Genomic DNA, 18131 nt, shown 5'->3' on the forward strand with positions numbered 1-18131 from the left:
GATATTCCATTAAAAAAACAGCCGTTTTCAGCTACAATAGTCATTTACAACATTAACAATGTCTACACTGTATTTCTGATCAATATGATATTTTAATGGACACATTTTTTTATTTATTTTCTTTCAAAAACAAGGACATTTCTAAGTGACCACAAACTTTTGAACAGTAGTGTATGTATTGGATTGTGTCATCCATAGGGTATGTGTGACGTAGAAGTCCGTCACTGGCCGCGGGCAGCATTTGGTACTTTAACGCACGCACACATTCATCACTCCTCCCTGCTCCGTTATCAGATAAGTTAATGTGGGTCGACACAAGTTAACTTCTCTGTCTTACTACATACATTTCACACTTATGTCAGTGTTCATATTTAATATATGCAATATTTATTATACTTATCGATGTTGTGGATGAGCGCGTTTTGTTTGTTCTGTTCCTCTCTCTCTCCATCTCTGTAGCTCGGGTCCTTATCCAGCATACCCGGAAGCTAAGGGAATGGGCTGACTTTGTAGTGCCTGTCCCGAATGGCTCATTAATGTAAATGGACTTATTGAAAGACACTGTCAGTAGTGATGTCATTTTGTAAATGTTATGTTGTGATATTGTTTCAAAACCCTGTTGCAATGTATATACTTTAGTATGTTTAGTTAAAGGGAAAATGTAGGTTTGTATAGGTAATTGCTTAATTAATTTGTGTTAATTGTTCTGAGGGGAGGGGCTAGCCCTACAAAAGGAGCCTCTCTTTCAGTTCATGGGAAGGCAATTTGGATTGAGCTGTGGATGGGGTAGCATTGTTTTTAGCTGGCCCATAAGGTATATGTTTGATGGCAGTACTGTTGTTTTTGTTCCGGAATCACTTTGTAAATAAACACCCTTGCACAGAAGAACTTTTGCGGCTCCGCCATATTTTTATTTTGACAGAGGTTAGGTTTTCCAGTTTAGCCTTCTGGCCTACTCTACGTGACAGTATGGAAGAAGATGGGGGAGGGGGAGAACTCAGACGGAAATTACAAAATTACACCGTTACCATGGGGAATACCCCCCCACCCCTTTTCAGGCCTCCATCTCCCCTTCCTCAGCTAGCCCTCACTGTATTCCAGCTCAGTAAATCATTCCTTAATTTATTCACACACATTTGCAAGTATTTATATATTCAGCTTTACTTAAAACCAGATTAAAGGGCTCTGTCTTGGAGTGTTGATAAAGGAATCATACAGTGCCTAGAGGGATGATTCTCTTCCTGCAGTGGTACATCCCTTCCCACCATACTACGCTCCAAATGAGCAAGGAGAGCTTTCTCCAAGGACTCTCTCTCTCTCTCTCTCTCTCTCTCTCTCTTTCTTTATCCCTCATGGCACAGTGGTTATATCGACAAGGGCCATGATTTATATTCAGGTCTGCCAATCTGAAATAACGTTGTGTAGTCTAGGAGACTAACAACTGTGAAACAGCATTCTAAACACTTAAACTTCTGACACAATACGCGAGAGCAACGAAGCATTCATTCTGACTCTCTCCAGATGGAGATAGTGTATGAGCACTGGTCACTCCCACAGTGAGCAATATCTACAGCTCACTCCCTCCAATGCTCTGATCCCTCACCACATTGCTGTTGAGTTTCACATTCTTGACCAAACTGGAGAGTGGATGAAAAGGTTTACCCTGCTGCACTCAGGATTAAATAGGTCTGTCAGAAGTAACAGTGGTGCTACACACAATGTCCATTGTGCTGGCTAAAGTCAGGTCAGATAACTCTGGTCTGCAGCACTGGTCTGTCCCAGGTACATTATATCACTGAACTGGGTAATGGAAGGAAAAAATAAGTGTGCTCTGTTCTGTCAGGTTAGGCTATAGACTGGCCTTGGTTTTCCTCTCTGTAAAATCAGATAAACCAGTAAGTAATGAGGTTGCTGTATGTGTTACCGAGGGCTACTTGAGGGCATGCACCCCCCCATTTTATGTCAATCAATATTTTACCACATTGCCACCCACTCTAGGATAACATGTATAATACCTAGCAATTTCTCAAGCAGGCAATCCATTTGTAAAATGGGAATGTTTGTCTCATTCAGAAAACAGCAAAAAAACAAAGCCAGAGCATCATTAGCTGTAGCACAGTAAGTTCGAAGCTAGCATTTTATTAAATAGGGACTAAGGCATATCAAAGAGCCAATAATCAGACCCCAGTCTCATATATGTGTGACCTGGGTGCTGGAGAGGAGGGGGAAATTACTTAAATGATTCCGTTTTTGCGGGGGATGGATTTGCATTAAGAAACATTGCATAATACACATACAGTAATGATACCATATCAGTATCAAAATGCCATATAAAAAGGAACTTCAAATGTGGATGGCGAACTCCAGCACCTCCGCTGTACATGCTTTTGTAAAAAACATTATTCTCAACACTATCTTTCTATTCTTGATCGTATGCTGAGCTGATGGCTCACTTTCAGTAATGTTCACAGCACTAAGAGAAACCCTGCTGAGAGTACAGTGGGTCAAAAGGTTCAGTCTTCTCTCCCACTTTAAGAATACACATCGGGCTACCAATGTGCCCCTATTGAGCTTTGGGCGCACGAGCGCAGATGCAGCCCCACGCCAATCAGACCGCCCAGCTGACAGGTGAAGCCTGCTCTAATCCTGTTTGTCAGTGCAAATGATAGCTCTAGACGCTAACAAGATTAATGGGTGAAAAGGAATAATTAAATTTGCTCTGATCCCTCAAGCATCAATAAGGCAGAAGACATTCGGAGGTAAGTTACAGGTTTCTTGGTTCAGATTCAGAGCAGGAGCTGCCAGTGCACTGCTGCAGTAGGACCCTAGGAGCGAGCAGAGGCAGGGGAGCTGCACTGATGCTCAGTTAGACACACCAGCCCATGTATTTTTCATCAGAGCCATCAGACCTCTGATTGTTCCTGTGTGAACTGCCATCTCTCCATCTTGCTCATACTGTCAGCTCTACAGGCCACTGCCTCCACATCTCATACAGTCATGCTGCTGAGGGAGAGATTTATAAATATATATATTAAGAGAATCTATTTCAAGAACCAGATGGAGAAACTTTGGCCTCTAATCAAAGAAAAATTATGAAAGGGTCATAAGAGCATAATACCATTTGGCATTTGGAGAGAATGCTTGTCGCAGACTACACAAACTGTAAATAAACATTTGAGTCTTTTTGATTTTGGTGAAGTATTTTATTTGATTTAAAGAAGTTAGCTATACTGCAGGAAACAGTCCAGATTGTTTAGCAATTGTTTATATGGAAGCATAAGGCCATGCCAACAATATGAACAGACTGTGTGCCTGCCCTAAGGTTGCAGTGTAAAAGAACCCCCCCATGGGAGACACTTAAAATACATATTTTGAACTGAAGCACTGAATCTGACTACGGTACATTGATAGCAAAAAATAAATGACATGCACTCATGCTCTTCATGCATGGAGACGAAAAGCAACTTTTAGACATGATTGAAATGGGAAATAAATTTGAGGTAACCTTGTTGGCTGCTTTCTGCTGGAGAGGAGTTGGATATGAGATGCCAATGATTCCCTGTGCATGCTGGGAAATTCAGAATGGAGATGTGTCTATGGGGGGTTTTGAGGAGTAGAGAGGGGTGGAGCAGCGAGTCCTCCACAGTGTCACTGCCGTACAGTGCCCCCCTACTAGGCTCTCAGGCATAAAGATACTACTTACTGCGCTGGCTGTGCCATCAGTGTCTGTTAGCCTCTGATGCAGGTCAAACCAAACTGTCTGCAATAAGAACCAAAACACAAGAACCACAATTGCATTAGCGTTAACCCTAAGCAGCACTGGAACAGGGGAACAGAGGAACCCTACTCTGCACTGCATAAACCCAGTTGGGCAGGTTTTTTCACCTCACATTTCTTATTTGCAACTGTACAGAATTTAAAAAAATATATATTTTTATTCTAATCATTTTCAGTGATTTCCTCTCTAGATTGTCACAGCAGACTCAAGACTTGTTTTCATACTGTTCTGATGACTGACCCCGTCTCTCTCTCTCTCTCTCTCTCTCTCTCTCTCTCTCTCTCTCTCTCTCTCTCTCTCTCTCTCTCTCAGATTTTAGATTCTTCAAAGGAGCCACCAGTTGCATTGATGACCGCTTGGAAACATTCTTGGAATTCTCTCAACCAGCTTCATGTATTTCAATTAGCAGGTGCCTTGTTAAAAGTCCATATTATGGCAAGAACTGGTCAGAAGAGAGACTGCGTGAATCAGGCCTTCTTGGTCGAATTACTGCAAAGAAACCACCACTAAAGGACACCAATAAGAAGAATAGACTTCCTTGGGCTAAGAAACACGAGCAATGGACATTAGAGCGGTGGTCCAAATGTGAGATTTTGGGTTCCAACTGCCGTGTCTTTGTGAGACACAGAGTAGGTGAACGGATGATCTCTGCATGTGTGGTTCCCACCGTGAAGCATGGAGGAGGAGGTGTGATGATGTGGGGGTGCTTTGCTGGTGACACGGTCAGTAATTTATTTAGAATTCAAGGAATACTTAACCAGCAAGTCTACCACAGCATTCTGCAGCGATACACCATCCCATCAGGTTTGCGCTTATTGGGACTATAATTTGTTTTTCAACAGGACAATGACCCAACACACCTCCAGGCTGTGTAAGGGCTATTTGACCAAGAAGGAGAGTGATGGAGTGCTGCATCAGATGACCTAGCCTCCACAATCCCCCAACTTCAACCCATTTGAGATGGTTTGGGATGAGTTGGACTGCAAAGTGAAGGAAAAGCAGCCAACAAGTGCTTAGCATATGTGGGAACTCCTTCAAGACTGTTGGAAAATCATTCCAGATGAAGCTGGTTGAGAGAATGCCAAAAGTGTGCAAAGCTGTCATCAAGGCCAAGGGTGGCTACTTTGAAGAATATAAAATATATTTAGATTTGTTTAACACTTTTTTGGTTACTACATGATTCCATATGTGTTATTTCATAGTTTTGGTGTCTTCACTATTATTCAACATTGTAGAAAATAGTAAAAATAAAGAAAAATCCTTGAATGAGTAGGTGTGTCCAAACTTTTGACTGGTACTGTTATATATATATATTTTATAATATACATGTGTCAGATGACAAAATTGAGAAAAATAACAAGAAATTCAACAATACTCTCCTGGAATACATACACACATAATCACTATATTTCTCATAAACCATGAGCAATATATTCATCTGGTTAGGAAGTGAATAAAAACTGCAGTAACTAAGGTAGTCATGAATTATACTTTTATTGCTGCTTTATGACCCCTTTATTACAGTTAACAATGGAGTTCCCTTCAAACTGTCAAACTACACCCCCGCCCCTATAATGGATTGTCGCTGTAATGAGAGAAAGGCTTGCTTTCTATTTAAACAGACATCTGACTTGAATAATGTGACATGCTATATCGTTTAGCTAGCTAATATACTCACAGATCTGTAGAGGAAAATGTTACACTGCAGAGGGTAGTTATCACAAAGGATAATGTGGAAGGGCCTTTAAGATAACATTTAAAATTGCATGTGTTGACATTAGCTCAAACAAGTAATCACAGAGATCTTAATCAGAGATGTAAAGCCCAGAAAAGGCACCACTGTATTGGAGAGCTATATTTCCCGTCTCCCAGTCTTAAATCCAATCCAAAGCAGTGATAGGAGAACATGGGCTGGATCAACTGAGTCAAGTAACAATGGCATGAGCAATGCAGTCACTCTGTGTCCTATTATTCTGAAGTCTACAGCAGGCCGCATATGGACCACAACTATTGAAAACTGAGAAAATGTCATATTCTGTGGTGTTTCTGAAGTTACTCTCTGCTTTCCGGTGGGAGTGGAGTGAAACACTCTATTGTATAGCAGAATCCTTCCCACAAATGTCTTACTGAGTGCATAATGGTGCATGATGACTCAACGCAGATGTGTCTCAATGTGAGTTTGAGATCCTGGAATTTTCTTTCATACAGAACCAAATACTGTAGCAATACGAGGGCTGCTTGTGGAAGAAAGCGGGCTGGGGCTCCAGTTGCCACGGTAATTGAGGCCTTTATAATGACACAACGGGAAAAGGAAATTATGCTTCTTGAAGCAGCAGGCAAGCATTCTAGAGACAACAAGAGCACATCTGGGATGGGCCTGAGGTCACCTCTGGGTAAAATCATCCTGCAGATAATATACAATGAATAGATGGACATGGCTATGAAAATCAGGGCCTTCAGTGTGTGCAAATTAGGCCCATTGTTTAGAACTAGCAATTTAAAGCATATGTCTGCTTGTATGAGAAATCAAACCAAAATAAAGTTAACCATGAGTACATTCACTTGTATAAGATTGGCTTTTTCCATATGGAGATAGCACACAGAGATAGCACACAGAGATAGCTGAGGGGATTACTACTTTGATCTCGTGAGGCAGAAGACAACTCAATTTGTGCGATGCATGTTAGTCATAACTGCATCCAGTAAACAAAATTCTCGCTCCGTTCTAAACCATTTTGTAATAATTGTTTTCACACCCGGGAATTTGTACAGTCCCTCTCCTATAACATGGATAATAAGCACTTGTGGCAAACAGCCCCGCCCACTGCTAATACATCTTTCCTGAGGGAACGTTTGTCTGCTCCCACCACAGACGTACAGTACACCACAGACGTACAGTACACCACAGACGTACAGTACACCACAGACGTACAGTGCTTCAGGATCGCGCCTAGCACTGTGACTCAGAGGGTCTACCTGGGAAGACTCAGAAATCCTCCCATTTAGGAATCTTTACTGGGATCTGACAGCTCCTTCCCTGTTCTCTAAGGGGTGCTTCATCGAGCGTGGAATAAACCCGTTCAGCTATTCTTAGCTGCAATAAGAACTTGCCTGCCTGCCAGAGACAACAGAATTAACTGGGGACTCCATTAGTCTACCATGCTCACTGCCTACAAGACACGGGCAATGGGGAGAGACAAAGAGCAGAGCAGAGAGAGATGGATAGATAAAGAAAGAACAGAGAATGAGAGAGAGAGAGGGAGACAGAGAGAGCATGAGGAAAAGAGTAGGGGGGGGGCATGAGGGAGAAGAGAGCTAGTGAGTGAGAGGGAGGGATAGGTGAAAGAAATAGCTAAACATATTGCAATAGTTCGTCAAGGCTCAATAATTCCTTCCTTTGTCTTTTTCTTTCACATCCCTTCCCCCCACATCCCCCACTGGGGGAGAGAGAGCAGTAATAACCAGAGGAGAGATTACTGGGTTTACACTAATGCTTTCCCCAACACAACCTGAATCTCATCTCAGGTCCCTGGGTTTCTCTCAGCATAATTGCTGGGAGGTACAGCACAGATGAGATGTGTTGTTGGAGATGTGCTAAAGAGGCATTTGACATTTTAGTAATTAAATGAGTTACAGGAACAATTTAGGGTTTAGTGCCTTGCTCAAGGGCACATCGATAGATTTGAACCAGCAACCTTTCGGTTACTGGCCCAACGCTCTTAACCCCTAGGCTACCTGCCGCCCTGAAATGTGCTAGAGATAGGCCAGCTCTGTATTCTGACCATTCTACAGCGCAAGTTGCGCCAAGTATCTTATCTGTTGTGTGGTGTTATTACTGCTAATGACCTTCGTTGGGAGACCCATATTGATAAAGCATTTTGACACGGCAAAGGTGAGTTAACTAGCTGAGGACCGAGGCTGTGTTGAAGAAGCCAGTCATGACATCAATGAAAAGTGTATTACATGTGACCACTTACCAAAGCCAGGACAGATTACCTTTGTACCTGAAGTAATGTAGAGTAGGGTGGGGGGTTCTTACCTTGTTCTCAAGGCGTCCAATCAGCTCAGCCAGTCGGTTGATCTGTGCCTCCAGAGTCTCTTTCCTCACCTCCACCACCCCTGATTAAACAGAGCACACAACACCTGACGCCAACACACTCCCAGAATTCAACACATTTTATGATAGAGATCATAATACAGATCCTTTTCTCCACAGTATATGAATATTTGACGGAAATAAAGAGTTCCAACCAGGTCTGATAAATAGGCAACTGCATTTGTTAATCAGGAAAAATCCTGTCTATTCAAGGTTTGAAGTTTAAATATATTCACAGTGCCTCAGAAGAGAAGGGTCTTTATTGCTTCTCAGCTCTGTTTAGAAAGCAATAATACATTGTATTCTAGCGCACCTGGCTCTTGTCATTCGCTTTGCCTTTTTAAGTCACCCTGGATAGTAGTGTGTGCTGTAAAGGCCAGTAGAGTCAAATACACTTAGAAGCCCTGGAATAGGAGGCTTCATTGAGGCAGAAATAAATATGAGACAACAATATTAATCATTCCATTCTTCTCCCCTCTATGTGATGCCACACAGCCAATTAGTGGTGGAAAAAGGGCTTCCTGCTTTTTAAAATCATCACCTCTCGAGGTGCCAAGCCAATTAGAGGATGACACTTCCCCCTGTGTTGATGAGCCTACCAGATAACCACACAGCTGAGGGGGCTGCTGTGTTTTGGAACCTACCAGCTGTAACCATAGAGACATTTGAAGCAGGCACATTGCAGGCACATTTGGTCAGTTGGGCTTGAATGGCAGTCCAAGCTATTTGAGCATGGTCTTTGTCAAATGCAGGAGAGGATTGTGACCTGACTAGCCATGCTAACGACAGACAGCCGTCTCCATGTGCAGCTGTCTCAGCATACTGTCTAACATATGGCACAGTTGCAGATAAGCTGTGAGCAAGGAAAATGTACATGACTCAGGCTGGTGCCTGCACACTCACACACACAAGCACGAACAGACACACACTCTTGTCAAAATGCATGGGGGAGTGTTCCTTGCCTCAGGTAGCATTGCACAGTGAACAATGGCTCATTTAAAAATAACTTTTCACCCAAGGTGTCAAATACTCCTGCAGTTACAAAACTGAATGTTTACATTTAGCATTTTCACTGGCAAAGTATTCTCTGATCAGTAAACAGAGGGCAGAGACAGATTCTGCAACCAGAATGTATTGCCTGCCATGATAAAAAAAAAAGAGATATAGCAAAAGAAACAGTAGGACAAACAGCAAGAATAAATATATTTGACAAACGTGTGAATGGGAGAAAGAGAACGAAAGAGGGGGATAGTGAGAGAAGAACAAGTGAATGTGAGAGTGAGAAACAGAGAGTCGGGCATAGGGAGGTATTGATCAGTATTTTCTTTCTGGTGTTCTCAAATGACAGGCCAGACAAAGCTGGATCCAATCAAGGTCCTCTCCCCAGCCTCTGACAGCTGTAATACTGGCTTTTATGGCCCACACTGGACAATTTAAACTGGTGTCAGACTTAAGTGGTAATTTAACTGCAGTGCAATTCTATAAAGACTGTTCCCTCTGGGCACCAAAGTCAGTTCAATGTCAACTAAAGTTAATTTAATGTGAAATCAACAACAAAAAAATCACAACACAGGATTTAGGTTAAAAGTTGGGTGATAGAAATTTTGCTTATGTTGATGTCTTTTTGCAAATCCAATCAGTTTTCCAAGTTGATTCAACATCACATTTCATTATTTTGTTCAAATGATGTGGAAACAACATTGATTCAACCAATTTTTTCCCAGTGGGTTATCAAAGGAGAGCAATTTTGACTATTGGTTTTTAATTAATTGTTACAACTTGGCCAATGGAATATTTTCTTGTCAAGTAGAGTACATTATCAGGAAAACCGCATAAGGCCATGTGTAAAAAGGCTAGCCTGACGGCTCACACTAAATTGTCCTCTTCTCTGTTGTTTGCTACATACTTTAGTCTGAGACTGCCATCATTGAAGTCATTTGTGGTGACGACAGGCACGAGGGGTGTTGTAAAAAACAAAGTAATACGCGATTGGATTGTCTTAAATCAATCAGAGTATCAAAGCCAATCACACATTTTCAAACTGCCGCTTTACCTTCTAGTGTTCTGGCCCAACCCATCAGTTTCTGAACCAATCAGACGGACCCAAATGTGTTCGCGTTTGTTGAAGGGTTGGGCAAGTACTCAGATCCAGACTTATTGCGGAGAAGAAACTAACATCCATGGGCGTGGCGTAGCGTTTGTCCGGAGCAAGGAATCTGGGTAGCCCGGCAATGAAATTGCTACTTCATGATATACTGCTAATCAATCTCATAGCCCTCCTTCTCAATGCGCATCATTCCTAAATCAATTAAGTCACTGAATACCTCTTAAAACCCTTCAAAAGTGGCACTTCTTACAACATATAATTTGTTACAGCAAGTGAGTGGAAGGGAGTATCAATAGCCTATGAATATTCACAGTATGTGAGTCAGTGTTAAGAAGCTGTCTGAGTGTTTCATTACACATGGAGAGAGATGGAAACTATAGCAGGGAGGAAGAGAAGAGAGGAAGAGAGTGGCGATGGGTAGAAAACACTGCTAAACTTCAAAGGGAATTATTGGCCTCTATCTGTGTCACAAAAAAACTGGAATTAATTTGTGAGGCCATAGGCAGAAGCTCCAGCTTTACAGTGGAGCCGTGCTCTAATTGAAATACAGGAATGGATTCAGGGAAATAGGGATTATTTATCCCCATTGAAAAGTTACCGTTTTCAGCACTTATGGTCTACTTCCAAACCACTGGATACTTACGTAATGCTTATCTACGACATGCATGATGACTGGGCACTCTTTGTTTATGGCTTCTGTAACTGCTCTGAATGCTGTACGTTATGCAATCTGATTTAAATGGATTGATTCCAGAATTGTCTTTGAGACAGAAGCACCATGAAACAGCTTACATTTCATTGTGGTTCCAAATTAAGGAAAACAAAAAAAATGATGGTGTCTGGCATATACAATGGTTTTAGAAGACCATTTTGTTATTGCTACTGATAGCCATAAATATACTAGCTGTTTGTGCTTAAACCTTCTCTACAGTGGCTTGCCACCGAACCGAAGTGAGGGCTGCAGTGCAGAATATATGTGCCTATTTGATCGATCTGTGTCATTGTATGCCCCTCCCTCCCTTTTTCTGCCTCCCTCTCTCTGCCTCCCTCCCTCGCTCTGACTCCCTCGCTCTGCCTCCCTCCCTCACTCTGCCTCCCTTACTCACACTGCCTCCCTTACTCACTCTGCCTCCCTCTCTCTGCCTCCCTCACTTCCTCCCTTCTACTTCTCTCCTCTGTGGGAGAGCTAGAGCTGCCAGGCACATCTCCATGTTTCTGTAGATGATTGATTGAGATTGAGATAGAAAATGGGAAATAAATCACTCTGCCTGAAGAGAACAGAGTTTTTGATTTCCATTGCACTTGATTAATGCTCCCATGCTTTCAAGCTAATCACAAATGCAACCGACAAATGTGTCACACTTCATCCAGAAAGCATTTACATTGCATTTGGTTGAGGTGACAAGGCGACATTATGCTTAAATGTGATGTGTCTCTGGGGAGACTAAAGGAGAAAAAAGTTAGAGTACATCACTTAAATTAATCTGCAGATTGAAGAAGCGGCTGGATAATCGACTGCAATCAATACAAACCTACGTCAATGAGAGATGTACATCAGTGTAGCATGTGCGTGACACATGCAGAGGTCTGACCTGTAGCAGTGTTGGTGTTCCTCGGGGCAACATCCTTGGCAGTACGGACTCTGTTGTTAGGAGGGTAGTCAGGCACTGGTTTTTCATAACGTTTCTCTGGAACCCGTGGACTGACCTTAGTGGGATACCTTCACATAGAGAGGGATGAGAGAGAGAAATAAAGAGAGAGAGAGGCATGAGAGAGAGAGGGAGGGTGAGGGAGGAACACAGTAAGTAGAGAAGGCACATACACTATATTAACAAAAGAATGTGGACACCCTTTGAAATTAGTGGATTCGGCTATTTCAGCCACACTCGTTTCTCACAGGTGTATAAAATTGAGCACCTTGTCATGTAATCTCCATAAACAAACATTGTCAGTAGAATGGCCTTACTGAAGAGCTCAGTGACATTCAACGTGGCACCGTCATAGGATGCCACCTTTAACAAGTCAGTTAGTCAAATGTCTGCCCTGCTAGCGCTGGCCCGTTCAACTGTAAGTGTTGTTATTGTGAAGTGTAAACTTTTAGGATCAACAACGGCTCAGCTGTGAAGTGGTAGGCCACACAAGCTCACAGCACGGGACCGCCGAGTGCTGAAGCGTGTAGCGCATAAAAATAATCTGTCCTCGGTTGCAACACTCACTACCGAGTTCCAAACTGCCTCTTGAAGCAACGTCAGCACAATAACTGTTCATCGGGAGCTTCATGAAATGGGTTTCCATGGCCGAGCAGCCGCAAGCAAGCCTAAAATCACCATGCGCAATGCCAAGCATCGGCTGGAGTGGTGTAAATCTCACCGCCATTGGACTCTGGAGCAGTGAAAACGCGTTCTCTGTAGTGATGAATCATGCTTCACCATCTGGCAGTCTGACGGACTAATCTGGGTTTGGCGGATGCCAGAAGAACACTACCTGTCCAAATGCATAGTGCCAACTGTCAAGTTTGGTGGAGGAGGAATAATGGTCTGGGGCTGTTTTTCATGGTTTGGGCTAAGCTCCTTAGTTCCAGTGAAGGGAAATCGTAATGCTACAGCATACAATGACATTCTTGACGATTCTGTGGTTTTAACTTTGTGGCAACGGTTTGGAGAAGGCCCGTTCCTGTTTCAGCATGACAATGCATCTGTGCACAAAGCAAGGACCATACAGAAATGTTTTTTCAAGATCGGTGTGGAAGAACTTGACTGTCCTGCACAGAACGCTGACCTCAACCCCATCGAACACCTTTGGGATTAATTGGAACACCGACTGCGAGCCAAGCCTAATCGCCCAACATCAGTGCCTGACCTCACAAATGCTCTTGTGGCTGAATGGAAGCAAGTCCCCGCAGCAAAATTCCAACATCTAGTGGAAAGCCTTCCCAGAAGAGTGGAGGCTGTTATAGCAGCAAACGGGTGACCAACTCCATATTAATGCCCATGATTTTTGAATGAGATGTTCGACTAGCAGATGTCCACATACTTTTGGTCATGTAGTGTAGCTAGGAACCTGAGTGACTTTTGATTTGGGGAACTGCCAGTCTCAATTTCACACATAATGACATGACACAGCAGTGGCGTCCTGACAAGGTAAAAAATCTGTCGTTCTGCCCCTGAGCAAGGCAGTTAACCCACTGTTCCCCGGGCACCGAAGACGTGGATGTCGATTAAGGCAGCCCCCCGCACCTCTCTGATTCAGAGGGGTTGGGTTAAATGCGGAAGACACATTTCAGTTGAAGGCATTCAGTTGTACAACTGACTAGGTATCCCCCTTTCCCTTTCCCTCCTCCCTCGAGGACTCACCCTGATTGGCTACAATGCTGCTCGTCAATAGCATCCACAGCACTTTCCACCGAGTTTAGCAGAGACTGGATCTGATTAGCTGATTCCTTCAACAGGAAGCGAGTAACAAATTGCTCCACGTTGGTCCCTCGCTCGTACACCTGGGGAGAGAAGAGATAGAGAATGAGAGAAGCTGTGGCACCTTTCTGCACATCTCCTGAACACATATCAGGTAAGTCCCTCTCTATGTCTTTCAGTGCCTATGAAAGCTTCCCTCCTGCAGAGTGCTTTTTGCCAAATGCACATTTCAAAGTTTCTGAGTGTTTAAGGGTTTGTCAAAGTTGAAGACAGACACTTTCTCTAAGCTTAAGAGAAAAATACAAAAAATAGGGTGATAACATTTAAGGAGTTTATAACCTGGCTCAGAAGTGCACAGCCAGACAGATCTAAGGACAGTTTCTGTTTCAAAGACAGTAGTACGCTAGGATGCAGCCTTGGCCATACTCATCTATTGTCAGATTCATTTAACTGGTTGAAATAATCAATATTCTTCCTGCTTTGTCATTGTGGGGAAATGGTCCGTGCTGTCAAACAAGCTTTATATTATTTGCGATAAACTTAATTGTCAGCTCTTGTAAGCAGACACACACTAAGATTATTGAGATAATAGGAACACTTTGTTACATCAGACTGATCATTTCTTATGACAGAAAAACAGGACAAAAAAACAGAAAGTGAAAATCGAATTCCATTATCTCAGAAAATGTCGGCTGTAGGTTCAGAAACAGTTTTCATACTGGTATGAAAAGAAAAAGTGAGGCAATGTGCTGAATCTTTGTATTGGTGTTTCTGGTTACTGAATACCAAATAATTAATATTAATCCAAGTCTGATCATCAACTATGAAATATGTATTTAAATGTGACATTAGAGAAGCTACTGAAGCTGTCTGATAGAACAGTTATAAATGTGTACTCAAATTGCACATTATGGACATTGCGGAGCTGGTATAGTAAAGATGCAGACAGAATGGAATGGGCCTAAGGAAGTCTCGAGGTTTTGCTCACCTGAGGTAGAGTATCTCATGATAAGCTGTAGACCACACTATCTACCTAGAGAGTTTTCAGCTATACTTTTCGTGGCTGTTTATTTACCACCACAGACAGATGCTGGCACTAAGACCGCACTCAGTCAGCTGTATAAGGAAATAAGCAAATAGGAAACCACTCACCCAGAGGCGGCGCTCCTAGTGGTCGGAGATTTTAATGCAGGGAAACTTAAATCAGTTCTACCAAATTTCCATCAACATGTTAAATGTGCAACCAGAGGGAAAAGAATTCTAGACCACCTTTACTCCACACACAGAGACGCGTACAAAGCTCTCTCTCGCCCTCCATTTGGTAAATCCGACCACAACTCTATCATCCTGATTCCTGTTTACAAGCAAAAATTAAAGCAGGAAGCACCAGTGACTCGGTCTGTAAAAAAGTGGTCAGATGAAGCAGATGCTAAACTACCTACCAACCCCCTCTTTTAAGCTACTGCTACTCTCTGTTCATCATATATGCATAGTCACTTTAACCATATCTACATGTACATACTACCTCAATCAGCCAGACTAACCGGTGTCTGAATGTAGCCTCGCTACTTTTATAGCCCCGCTACTTTTATAGCCTGTCTTTTTACTGTTGTTCTCTTTCTTTACTTACCTATTGTTCACCTAATACCTTTTTTGCACTATTGGTTAGAGCCTGTAAGTAAGCATTTCACTGTAAGTATACCTGTTGCATTCGGCGCATGTGACAAATACAATTTGATTTGATTTGATCTGTGGTTGGCACCGTGGTCATGTTTCATCAGCATTAGATGTGTTTTTGAGGTTGTAGAGTTCAGGTTATAGGGATACATCAGGAAGGAGGAGGTTTAAGAGTGTGGTCATTCCTCTACCGTTCTCTGCATCTGCTTGCCCCTGCCACTGCCTCTGTTGTCCCCGTTTCTGCCCAGCCTCTAACCTTGCCCCGTCTCTGGTCAGCCCTCTTGGCAGCACACAGAGAGAGGATGGAGATGAAGGATTCCATTTGCACACAGGGTCAAAAGAACTACACTACACTAAAGTAATACTGAGAGCCTTCACACTGTAAACTAGATAGCAATCAAGCATGCCGGTATTTTCATTAAAAACAATCAAAACAGTGATACAATGTTGTTTACAAGTGCAGGTTGGAATATAGTGACAATATCAGAAATATATGCAATGGATTGGAAATACATTGAGTTTACAAAACGTTAGGAACACCTGCTCTTTCCATGACATAGACTGACCAGGTGAATCCAGGTGAAAGCTATGATCCCTTATTGATGTCACCTGTTAAATGCACTTCAAATCAATGTAGATGAAGGGGAGGAGACAGGTTAAATAATAATTTTTAAGCCTTGAGACAATTGAGACATAAATTGTGCATGTGTGCCATTCAGAAGGTGAATAGGCAAGACAAAATATTTAAATGCCTTTGAACGGGGTATGGTAGTAGGTGCCAGGTGCACTGGTTTGAGTGTGTCAAGAACTGCAACGCTGCTGGGTCACGCTCAACAGTTTCCTACGTGTATCAAGAATGGTCCACCACCCAAAGGACATCCAGCCATCTTGACACAACTGTGGGAAGCATTGGAGTCAACATGGGCCAGCATCCCTGAATGCTTTCGACACCTTGTAGTTGATGCCCCAACAAATTTGTATTTGTAGCAGCTACTCTTCCTGGGGTCCAGAAAAATTAAGGCAGTTATACAATTTTAAAAACATTACAATGCATTCACAACAGATTTCCCAACACTAAGTGTGTGCCCTCAGGCCCCTACTCCACTACTACATATCAACACAAAATCCAGGTGTACATGTGTGTATAGTGCATAGTGTATGTTAATTGAAGCTGTTCTGAGGGCAAAGGGTGGGTGGGTGCAACTCAATATTAGGAAGGGGTTGCTAATGTTTGGTATACTCTGGTATACTATATTGCATGCACAAACAGAGACTATTTGACTGATCTAAGCAAAATGAGACACAAGTAGAGCAAAATATGATACATGAAAGAAGGGTGCTTATCTTGCAATTCTATATGTGTGTGGTTGCCCTTGTGTACTGCACTAATGGTCAGCCTGCTGAACGGTCCTCTAGAGAAGACAGACAGAGAGGTCCATTAGTAGGTTAATGGGGGAATACTACAGTGTTGGCTCACAGGCCCATATTCTATTACACAGAGGTCATCTAGCACACTCAGGGAAGGGTGTGTGTGCAGAGTGCAGACTGTTAAAGGATGTGGGTTCAAAACCGTGCACCGTTAACAAGTTACAAGGTTCCTAGCTCTATGCGAGGGTTGAGGAAAATTACATGCATCTGGAGAACTGATTATTCAAATGACAGGCTTGGAGAAATAGCCTCTAAATGCATGTGAATACTGTAGGGCTCATTTCACAAAATATCTAATACAGTTCAGAGCCATCCATAAGGTATATCTTGTATTGGGTGTACCTGTAAAATGAGTGAAAGAGGTGGGTAAACCAGTCAAGGCGTTTTGTTTTAACTAATGGGATTGTTAAATATTACATATTAGTGTGCAGTGAGTAGCAGGTAGCACCTGAGACAAAGCCCAGCCAGCCACCGATCCTATCACTGTTGGTCTTCACACAGGGAGAGAGAGATAATTAATAGATAACATTAAGCCTGGCTGCTGTGGGCTGATTAATGATGATGAGCAGTGATAGAGGTCTAATTGCTGCTCTGTGTGTGTGAGCTGAAGAGCCTGGTGAGGACTATGGTCTCTTTATTAACAGGGTCTCCCTCCAGGGACAGATACAGACATAGACAGGAAAGGTCTAAGAGTCACTGTGTGAGACATACTGAGGGTTGAATGTGGTATGAGACAGAGAGAGAGCTGGATTGAGTTGAGTGATATTTGTTACTTTTATCCATTTCTAGACATAACCTCCTGGAAGCCCATATTTTTACGACTTCTAAGATGCCGGTGCCTGACGATTCCTTAATGATAATGTGTGAGCCGTAGCCTTGGCATCGTAAAATACTTTATTGGAAGGCCTAGCTTAAATATATGTTTTGCATATCTAAATGGTGTTGCTGAGAAACATATTGACTACTGTTGTTAGGATACTATTAATTGGTTCAAGTCAGCTAACAGCGACTTTGAAGTCTGTAACTAGGAATGTTTCCACCTCAAAATAGTTAAAAACACAAGTTATCTTTGCATATTTATCTCCCAACAGAGATCACACCTTTGTCGGTAGGTTTACATACCAGCTGGACTGTGGAGAGAAAGCAAGACCGAGGAAGGCTTTGCTGTAGAATAGGCTTTGCATAAGACTGAAAATGTTTAAGCAAAATCAATATCAATATTAAAGAATATTTCATGACAATGTGATATCTGTTGTGTACTTAATCATTGCAAAACATCATTATCATAACCTGAAATTGACGGATATATAGGAAGTTAGGCAAGGACAAAGTTGGACTTGTCACAATGTATTTCATCTACTGTATTACAAGGGAAAGTTCACAGGTACAGAGTGTTACACTTTCACACTATCACATTCTCGAGTGACTGAAGAAAGGTTTGTCATTTTCTCTGTGTTTAAACCCATTCCCTGCATGATGGAGTCTGAACAGTGACAGACAGGTAAAGGTGCTGTGCTGCCTGCATCAGTAGAGCTGATCTGGTCCTGCTGCAGACCCAGTTAGACAAAGCTTCCGAGAAAATGAAAGAAAAGATTCAATCTCAACCGCATTAGCCAGGCTTAAAAGCAGGAGTCA

At 42.5% G+C, this 18131-nt stretch overlaps 1 protein-coding gene across 2 annotated transcripts in view; it reads right to left on the reverse strand.

Moving 5' to 3' along the window:
- LOC139539898 (N-terminal EF-hand calcium-binding protein 2-like) overlaps positions 1–18131 on the reverse strand; it is a 124985-nt gene that overhangs the window by 21304 nt on the left and 85550 nt on the right. Inside the window, exons 6-9 of one of the 2 annotated variants that reach the window (XM_071343281.1) lie at positions 13335–13474; positions 11574–11701; positions 7818–7897; positions 3704–3760 (exon numbers count right to left, since the gene is read on the reverse strand). In XM_071343281.1, the coding sequence (XP_071199382.1) occupies positions 3704–3760; positions 7818–7897; positions 11574–11701; positions 13335–13474 (405 nt within the window). The remainder of the gene's footprint in view (positions 1–3703; positions 3761–7817; positions 7898–11573; positions 11702–13334; positions 13475–18131) is intronic. The other variant, XM_071343282.1, reaches the window with a different exon arrangement.

The sequence above is a fragment of the Salvelinus alpinus genome, chromosome 15 (genome assembly GCF_045679555.1).
Source record: "Salvelinus alpinus chromosome 15, SLU_Salpinus.1, whole genome shotgun sequence".
NCBI lineage: Eukaryota > Metazoa > Chordata > Actinopteri > Salmoniformes > Salmonidae > Salvelinus > Salvelinus alpinus.